General features: G+C 65.4%; 1 protein-coding gene across 4 annotated transcripts; it reads left to right on the forward strand.

Moving 5' to 3' along the window:
• The first annotated feature begins 6 nt into the window (after positions 1 to 6).
• On the forward strand, positions 7 to 8784 carry ZNF335 (zinc finger protein 335). Of its 4 annotated transcripts, none has more exons than XM_014525766.2 (27): positions 7 to 226; positions 366 to 639; positions 869 to 946; positions 1273 to 1602; positions 1928 to 2062; positions 2149 to 2301; positions 2394 to 2652; positions 2767 to 2944; positions 3033 to 3145; positions 3461 to 3479; positions 3615 to 3731; positions 3811 to 3887; positions 3988 to 4148; positions 4237 to 4466; positions 4539 to 4647; positions 4725 to 4819; positions 4903 to 5186; positions 5324 to 5459; positions 5542 to 5919; positions 6014 to 6156; positions 6371 to 6510; positions 7201 to 7304; positions 7430 to 7507; positions 7583 to 7666; positions 7850 to 7915; positions 8043 to 8124; positions 8540 to 8784. In XM_014525766.2, the coding sequence occupies exons 1-27, from the start codon at positions 26 to 28 to the stop codon at positions 8656 to 8658; spliced, it is 4143 nt and encodes a 1380-aa protein (XP_014381252.1). In that variant the 5' UTR covers positions 7 to 25; the 3' UTR covers positions 8659 to 8784. The 4 variants fall into 4 exon arrangements, with proteins under 4 accessions (XP_014381252.1, XP_014381254.1, XP_014381253.1 ...); XM_014525768.2 differs by having other exon boundaries at positions 7204 to 7304; XM_014525767.2 differs by having other exon boundaries at positions 5545 to 5919.
• The last annotated feature ends 7 nt before the right edge of the window (positions 8785 to 8791 follow it).

Below are 8791 nucleotides of genomic sequence, written 5' to 3' on the forward strand. Positions count from 1 at the left end.
CTTCGGGAGCCCGGGCTCGCTGGGCATGGAGGAAAATGAAGTGGAGAGCAGCAGCGATGCGGCCCCTCCTGTGGCCCAGGAGGAGCCCTCGGAGAGCGGGCTCGGCATGGAGACCTCGGAGGCCATGTCCGCGGACAGCAGCGACGCTGCCTCGGCGCCCGTCATCCTCTCGCAAGCCGATGACTCCGGCGTGGGCCAGAGCTCGGACAGCAGCGGGGTCTCCCTGGTACGGGGCGGCTCTGGGGGCCCTTCCCCGGGCAGGGCCCCCTCCCCTGCGAGGTGCGGTGCCTCCGTGTACAAGCTGCCTCTGGGGTGGCTCAGCAGAGGCCTCCAAGCTGAGCCCCCGCGGCCTTTCTGCTCCCCAGGAGGAGGTGTCCGAGAGCAGCTCCAGCACGGACGCGGTCCCTCGGATCTACCTGCCAGACTCCTCCTCCATTGCCCAGTCCACCCTGGTCTCCAGCGTCTCCACGGTGAGCCAGTCCATCATGGTCTCGGAGTCCCCGCAGGTGCTGGTTCACTCCAGCGTCATTGCTGACGGAGCCACGATTGTGTCAGACTCCACCGCGTCCACCTCCTCGGACCTGGGCTCTGCCATAGACAAAATCATCGAGTCCACGATCGGGCCAGACATCATCCAGAGTGAGTGCCCCCCCGCCAGGCGCTGGCCTGAGACGCCCTCAGCCGGGGCAGCCGGCATGTGGCAGAGGCCTGGCAGCTGCCCCTGCCGCTGTCGGCCATCAGGCCTTGGCGCACAGCAGCGCGTCCGTGCAAGAGCGTGCTGCAGTCTCCCCATTTTCCATCCTGACCCTGAAAGGTCCGTCACGCTCATGCTTCAGCCTCTTGTCGCCCTCTTGCTCTCCCTTCGCAGGCTGCATTGCCGTAACCAGCGCGGAGGATGGCGGGGCCGAGACGACCCAGTACCTCATCCTGCAGGGACCAGACGATGGTGAGGGGAGGCTGCAGGTTTTCCTGCAACGACAGCTGCTTTTGGGCCTTTCCCACCTCCGTTCCTCTGCCACGAGGGGCTGTTGCAGAGGCGTGCTGTGCTGTGCTGCCTTGCATGGGAGCTCCTGGCTGCTCCTGTGCAGGGAGCAGGACAGGTGCCTTGGCTGTGGGGGAGGAGCTGGTAGCTAGTCCTGGCTTCTCCCGGCAGAGGGCACTGGGGAGCCAGGCAGAGGGCACTGGGTGTGGAGCAGTTCTCAGCTCCGGAGGAGGGTTGATTGGAGCGTGGGCAGGGGCTGTTCCCTTGGTGAGCCCTTGTTGGTGCCCCAGGTGCCTCCGTGGTGTCCCAGATGGCCACCTCTGCCCTGGCCAACAGCCTGGCTGTAGACACCATAGCTGATGGCCCCACCTCCACCTGCCTCGACCAGCCCGGCCCTGCAGACCCTTCCGAGCCACCTGAAATGCTGGACCTGCCCTCGCAGCCATACCAAGCCCAAGAGGCTGACGCCGGGGAGGGGCTGGAGCAGCCGGACATGGAGAGCCTGGAGGAGATGATGGAGGTGGTGGTGGTGCAGCAGTTCAAGTGCAAGATGTGTCAGTACAAGAGCGTCTCCAAGACTACGCTCATCAACCACATGAGGGAGAGGCACTTCCAGCCAGGTGGGCACCAGCTCGGGGAGAAGGCTTGTAAAGGCCTTACCAGGTCACGGGGTTGCTGCCCCTGGGGCAGGAGGGGCTTATATGCCCGGTTGGGGGCTGCACAGCTGATGGAGCAGGAGCAGGGGCTGCAGCTCCTAGTCCAGGGAGAAGCACCGGTGCTTTCAGAGGTGAGAGCACAGAGCAGTGCCCAGCAGGTGTGCCACCCTCATGGTGGAGTGGGGGGTGCTGCAGCTCTGGCGGGCCGGACGGGTCCAGGCGGCACACCTGCTCTTCAGCACGGCCCAGCCCAGCCAGACAGGGCGTCTCACGCTGCTCTCTGTCCCAGTGGCATCCACCCTTGGGCTGAAAAAGGGGCGGCCACGGAAGAGTGGCCCCTCCCCGAAGCCACCAGAGGAGGATGCACCGGAGGAGGAGGAGGACGATGACATTGTGGATGCTGGCGCCATTGATGACCCTGAAGGTACAGCCCCCTCCCTGTCTCCACGGGCCAGCGCGGCCTGGTGCTGCCAGCACCCATGATTAATGCCTCAGCCATTCCTTTTGCAGAGGACAGTGACTACAACCCAGCTGAGGATGAGCCTCGCGGGCGGCAGCCCAAGCACAGCCGCACCATCCCCACGTCCAGTGAAGAGCGGCCGCGCCGGCGGCCAGGAAGGCCCCGCAAGTTCCCTCGTCTGGAGGACATGCCGCTGTCAGGAGGTAGGGGAGTGGGCCTTGCCGGGGAGCGGACACCCTGGGCTGCTGAATGAAGCACGGGAGCTTGAGTCTGACCCTGGTGTGCTGTTGGTTAGGTGCCGAGGTGGAGCCCTTGGTTACGTCCCAGAGCGCTGCAAGCTGTGAGGCGCAGAACTCAGAGGCCACCAGCTCCTCCAGCTTGGAGAACGCGGCTGGCGACAGCCTTGGGGAGCCCAGCACCAGCCAGTCAGACTCGGAGAACAAGGATCCATCCTCTAACACGGGCCCTGAGGAGGCCGATGCTGTGCCCCGGAGGCGAGGCCGGCCCTCCCGCCGCTTCCTGGGCAAAAAGTACCGCAAGTACATGGGGCGCAGGTGAGGGCTGTGCTGCACTGCTCCGTGGCAGGGCCATCTGGCTGTGCCTGGGGCCCAGGCCAGGCGGGAGCCTTATAGCCACTGTGGCTCTGAGCTCAAGCTGTGCTTTGTCAGGTACTACTACAAGTCGCCCAAGCCCCTGATGAGGCCCTACCTGTGCCGCATCTGCGGGTCCCGCTTCCTCACGCATGACGACCTGCGTTTCCACGTCAGCTCGCACGAGGCCAACGACCCACAGCTCTTCAAGTGCCTGCAGTGCAGCTACCGCTCCCGCCGTTGGTCCTCCCTGAAGGTGAGTGCAGCCCCTCTGCCTCTGTCCCCGTCCCTGCCCCAGGCTGGGCGCTGGGCATGCGGCTCACAGCATCCCCTCTGTCCTGCAGGAGCACATGTTCAATCACGTGGGCAGCAAGCCGTACAAGTGCGAGGAGTGTAACTACACAAGCGTGTACAAGAAGGACGTCATTCGCCACTCCACTGTGCACAACCGGGACCGGTGAGCTGAGGCCCCCCCCATGCCCCAGCCATGTGGCCCCTTCCCCACCCCAGGCTCCTGGGTGACACCAAGCAGGCCCTCCCTTATGCAGCCCCACAGCCCGAGCAGAGCTAGCAGTGCAGCCCAGGGAGCCTCGTGCTCCTGCCCATGTCGTGCTGCTCTTGGGGGAGCTGCCTCTAGGGAGCACTGTATCCGCTCCATTCCCTCCAGAGGTGCAGGCAGCGCAGGCCATGTGGGGTGGGGTGGGCTGCTCAGGAGAGGGGAGCTTAGTCTGGGAGTGTCTGACTCGGCTTCTCTCTCCTCTCTGTCCTTTAGGAAGAAGAGGGCTGACCCGGTGAGTTCCAGTCATTCTCTGCTGGTGGCCTGGCAGGCAGAGCATGCAGGGGCCTGGGGCAGGTTAGCTGCCTGGGCAGGTCAGGGGTGGGGGAAGCTCTCCAGCAGATCTTACCTGCACATCCTCTCGCTGCAGCCCCCGAAGCGGAGCTCCTTCCCCTGCCCCGTGTGTAACCGGGTCTACCCCATGCAGAAGAGGCTGACCCAGCACATGAAGACGCACAGCACTGAAAAGCCGCACATGTGCGACAAGGTGAGGGGGTGGCATGGGGGGCGGGGCTGGGCCGGGCCGGGCCGGGCTGGGGAATGAGCGCTGCTTTCTTCTGCCGCAGTGCGGGAAGTCCTTCAAGAAGCGTTACACCTTCAAGATGCACCTGCTGACGCACATCCAGGCCATCGCGAACCGCAGGTGCGGAGGGCGGGGGCTGTGGGCTGCACAGTGCTGGGCTCTGTCGCCTGTGCTGCCCAGCTGGGCCAGGCCCCTGGTAATGGCAGCTTTGCCCCGGCAGGTTCAAGTGCGAATTCTGTGACTACGTGTGCGAGGACAAGAAGATCTTGCTGAACCACCAGTTGTCGCATGTCAACGACCGGCCCTACAAGTGCAGCTTCTGCCCCTATGCCACCTTCCGCGAGGACTTCCTCCTCTCCCACCAGGCTGTCAAACACACCGGTGAGGGTCTTGCCCCAAGCTGCACCCTGCCTTACCTGCCCCTGACCCCATCCGGCCCCTGCTGTGACCTGCCCTGTCTCTGCTGCAGGGGGGAAGCCCTTTGGCTGTGAGTACTGCCACTTCACCACCAAGCACAAGAAGAACCTGCGCCTGCACGTGCAGTGCCGCCATGCCGACTGCTTTGAGGAGTGGGCCCAGCGGCACCCTGAGGAGCCACCCTGCCGGCGCCGCCCCTTCTTCACCTTGCAGCAGATCGAGGAGCTCAAGCAGCAGCACAGCCAGGGCCAGACAGCCTGCGAGCTGGTGGCCAGCCCCCAGGTGAGCACTGGGACCTGGCCCCTGCTCCCCCCTGCCAGTGCCAGAGCCACGTGCTCACTTTCTCTCATGCAGGTCCCTCTTGGCCCTGTGACATACCACACAGTCCAGACCCTGCCAGCAGTCGAGCCCCCAGTTCTCACCCCAGACTCTCTGGGAGGGGCCACCATCATCTACGAGCAAGGTGAGATCCCGGGGCTGGGCAGGGCAGGGAGGGAAGGAGGGCTCCTGGGCAGACTGAATTGCGTTTGGCTCTCACAGGTGCGGAGGAGTCAGCAGAGCTGGCTACACAGACAGCGCTGGGCCTCCCGCTGAACATGAGCACCCAGCGGGAGCTGGCTGCGGGCACGCTGCAGGTGAGGCAGCTGCCGCCTCCCCTCCATGCGCAGCTGCACACTGACTGCCCCTCACTGACCTGCCTCATGTTCTCCCTGCGCAGGTGGCACTGGTGAAGTCAGACGGCTCAGGAGATGCGCAGGCCCCTGATGCCCAGCTCCCGGCTGGGGAGGCAGCAGAGCTGGACGCAGCTCAGCAGCAGCAGCAGAAGGTGGTGACGCTGCACGTGGCTGAGCATGGGGAGGCACTGGTGCAGGAGGCCTATGAGGAGGCCACGCTGGGCGGCCCCGAGCTGCAGCAGATTGCCATCCCCTTCGAGAGCACGGCTGAGTACAGCATCATTGCACCTGTTGGGGAGGAGATCCAGGCCACAGGTGCACTCTACAGGTCAGTGGCCGGCCAGGCTGGAAAATGGGACCCTGCTCTGTGGGGCTAGTGGGGAGCGCCTGTCCTCTCACCATGCCCCCGCAGTGGGGAGGAGTAAGGGCGGCCAGGCCCCACCTCACCCTGCCCTGTGCCCACAGCGAGGAGGACAGCCTGACAGAGACCTCGCACACGGTAGTGGTGAGCGAGGCCGTGGTGACAGAGGCGCTCAAGGACCATGGTGGCCACTACATCATGTCGTCCAGCCTCCCTGGGAGCCAGCTGCACCACATCGAGGTGAGTGGGACCAGGGTTCCCCAACAGCCCTGTCCTAGGCGGTTGGCATGGGACAGCGTCACTCTCAGCTCTTCTCTCCCAGCAGCTCGGCGGGGATACTGCCTTGGCCTCGCCGGGGGAAGGCCCAGAGGCCCAGCCCTGCAGCATCAAGTGGCCAGCAGTGCAGTGTGTGGCCAGGCCACTCCAGAAGGACTCCGCCCCAGACGGGCAGGAGGCTGTGTCACCCAGGGTCCGGTGGCCCGCTCTGCAGGGTGTGGCCAAGAAGCTGTCCTGCAAGATTGCTGCAGCCAAGAAGCTGTCATGCAAGATTTCCACCGCCAAGAAGTTCTCGTGCAAGATTTGCACGGCCATGTTCACGGGGCGGGCGGAGATGGAGAGTCACAAGAGGGCCCATGTGGGGCCTGACGCCTTCAAGTGTCCTGACTGCCCCTTCACGGCAGCCTTGTGGCCGGAGGTCCGGGTAGGCTCACCTCACACACGGGGACATGGAGCAGGAGAGCTGGGGAGGGCTGATGATGGCACCTGTCTGATCGTTCTTTCCCCCGCCACCCCAGAGCCACATGGCACAGCATGCAAACCTCCGGCCACACAAGTGCCCCCACTGCAGCTTTGCCTCCAAGAACAAGAAGGACCTGCGCCGGCACATGCTGACGCACACCAACGAGAAGCCCTTCGCCTGCCAGGTCTGCGGGCAGAGGTAGGGGCCTGCACAGCTGCACCAGGCTTCCCCATGCAGCTCTGACCCTCTTCTTTTCTCCAGCTATGCTCATGGGCTGCCTGTGGGGAGCATTGGGGTGAGGGGGGCCATCCCTGCCACTGGCTAGGGATGCCTCCGCTTGTTCGTCCCAGGGGCAGCAGTGTGAGGGGCCATGCCTGCGGCCAGCACTGCTCTGACCCTTGCTCTCTGGCAGGTTTAATCGCAATGGGCACCTGAAATTCCATATGCAGCGACTGCACAGCTCGGATGGAAAGCGGTCAGGGCCGCCAGAGCCCACAGCCCAACAGACTATCATCCTGAACAGCGACGAGGATGCCCTGGCCACGCTGCAGAGTAGGACGCTTGGCACTGCTTTTGCCAGGGCCTGTGCCTGGCCACTGGGAGGGGCCCTGGGCTGAGCACTTGGCACTGCCCAGGGCTCTGCAGGGTGGGATTTGGCCAGGAGACTTCTGGGGATGCCCGAGTCAGCACTGACCTCAGTGCTCCATTGAGGCTGTGGCATGGCTCCCAGGGGAGGCTTTCTTCTGGGGTCACAGCTACCCCTGATCATTTGGTGCGGGGCCATGGCCACGTGCTGCTGCAAACTCGTCTCGTGGTTGAGGTGGGGGGCAGTGGCCTCTGGCTTCTGTTGTGCGTGCTGGGGTAGATCCCTCTGCCCCTTCCTGTCCATGACAGGAGTGGGCAGGGTCGGGCACGAGGTGGCCGCGCCAGGGACGGGCACAGAGGCCGGCAGCTCGCGGGCCGGGCGTGGGGCTGAGGCCCGTGTCCCCCCTGCCTGGGCGCCCGCCCCCAGCGGGCCGCGGCAGGGCAGGGCAGACGACCCCGCCCCCCCCCAGCGCGATCCTGCCCGTCCCATGCGCGGCCGGGAGCGCGGCTATCCCGGGGACTGCCCCCCACTGCCGCTTCCTGCAGCCCTGCTGCCTTGCTGGGGTGTGGTTGCCCTGGGGTGGGGGCTGGAGCCTGGACTGGGCTGGGCTGTTGTCTGCATCCATGTGGGCTGACACCAGTGCTCTGCCTCCCCAGCAGCGCTGCAGTCTGGCCAGGCCGTGCTGGCTCCTGAGCGGTTGCAGCAGGCCCTGGGGCAGGAGCACATCATCGTAGCACAGGAGCAGAGCATCACGAGCCAGGTGAGTCCCCAGGCACCTTCCCAGACGCCATGCAGTCTCCCAGCTGGGCTGTTCCCAGTGTCATGCTGAGGTGCTGGGCCCCAGGCTCCACAAGCACTGACAGCCGGGTACTTGCTGCCTTGCAGGAGGAGGCCACCTACATCCAGGAGATCACGACGGCCGATGGGCAGACTGTGCAGCACTTGGTGACCGCCGACAACCAGGTGAGGGGGAGGAGGGCTGTGCAGGGTGGCCGTGCTGGCAGGGGCAGAGGGTGCTGAGCGTATCTGTGCCTGCAGGTCCAGTACATCATTGCCCAGGACGGCGTGCCGCACCTGCTCCCCCATGAGTACGTCGTCGTTCCGGAGGGGCATCACATCCAGGTCAGTGCCCTGGTGCCCTGCCAGGCTGCGTGCTCAGGCCCGTGGGTCCAGGATTGCGGTGCATGGAGTGTGGGGCTTCCTGTCCCCTGGAGTTCTTGGCCGCTCCCGTTGGGTGCTGCCCAGGGCCCTCAGATGTGGAGTCCTTGGCACTGCTCAGGCTGTCACGCAGGCTCTGCCTTTCAGGTCCAGGACGGGCAGATCACCCACATCCAGTATGAGCAGGGCAGCCAGTTCCTGCAGGAGTCCCAGGTAACGGAGCTGCAGTGTGTTGGGGTGCTCCTGGGGGGGTGGCCGAGGAGCTGCAGCCGTGGGCACCCCAAGTAGAGGGAAGACGTGCTCCTGGCCAGGCTGTGACGTCCCCCCCCTGTCCTGGCAGATCCAGTACATGCCTGTTTCCCCGGAGCAGCAGCTCGTGACCCAGGCCCAGCTGGAGGCAGCGGCACACTCGGCAGTCACAGGTAGAGAGCGGTCGGGTGGGACAGGCATGGCACAGGCCTGGTCTCCCTGGCTGACGGGTCCTGCAGCTGGGCCCTGGCTCCTGACAGGCCTCTCTGTGCCAGACGTGGGGACCGGGTCACCATCTGCCACTGCTCTGAAATGAACAGCTGGACTCGGCCCAGCCCCCTTCCCAAGGGTGTCGCTGCCCTTGGCGCAGGGCACAGGGGATGTCTCTGGCTGTGCCAGCAGCCAGCGGTGCTGCCTGCAAGGGGACTGGAGATGTGGCTGCAGGGAGGGGCCAGGGCCCTTGCAGAGCACGGTGGCTCCACAGAGCCTGTCACAGCCCCCCGTGCTGGCCTTGCCTGTGGGATTGGGCCTGAGCCAGCCTCTCGGTCCCCTGCTCCGTCCTGGGGCTGATGCCGTTCCTCTTTGCAGCCGTGGCCGACGCCGCCATGGCGCAGGCCCAGGGCATGTTCACCACAGAGGCGACGGCTGAACAGATCCAGCAGCTGCACCAGGGCATCCACTACGACGTCATCACGCTGTCAGACTAGTGCTGGGGCCCCAGCCGAGGAGCGGCACCATGCCAGGCCTCCAGGGCCCGCAGCTGCCTTACCACTTTGGGGCCACGAGGGATGGGGGGGCCCCCGCGGGCTGTGGTTTGCCGTCAGCCAGCCGCCCATGCTC

The sequence above is a fragment of the Alligator sinensis genome, unplaced genomic scaffold (assembly GCF_000455745.1).
Source record: "Alligator sinensis unplaced genomic scaffold, ASM45574v1 scaffold1369_1, whole genome shotgun sequence".
In the NCBI taxonomy this organism is placed as follows: Eukaryota; Metazoa; Chordata; order Crocodylia; family Alligatoridae; genus Alligator; species Alligator sinensis.

Coding starts and splice junctions, on each gene's coding strand:
- ZNF335 (XM_014525766.2), top strand. CDS start 26: ATGGAGGAAAATGAAGTGGAGAGCAGCAGCGATGCGGCCCCTCCTGTG. Junction 2,653..2,766: donor CGCAAGTACATGGGGCGCAG/GTGAGGGCTGTG, acceptor GTGCTTTGTCAG/GTACTACTACAAGTCGCCCA. Junction 7,916..8,042: donor AGTTCCTGCAGGAGTCCCAG/GTAACGGAGCTG, acceptor CTGTCCTGGCAG/ATCCAGTACATGCCTGTTTC.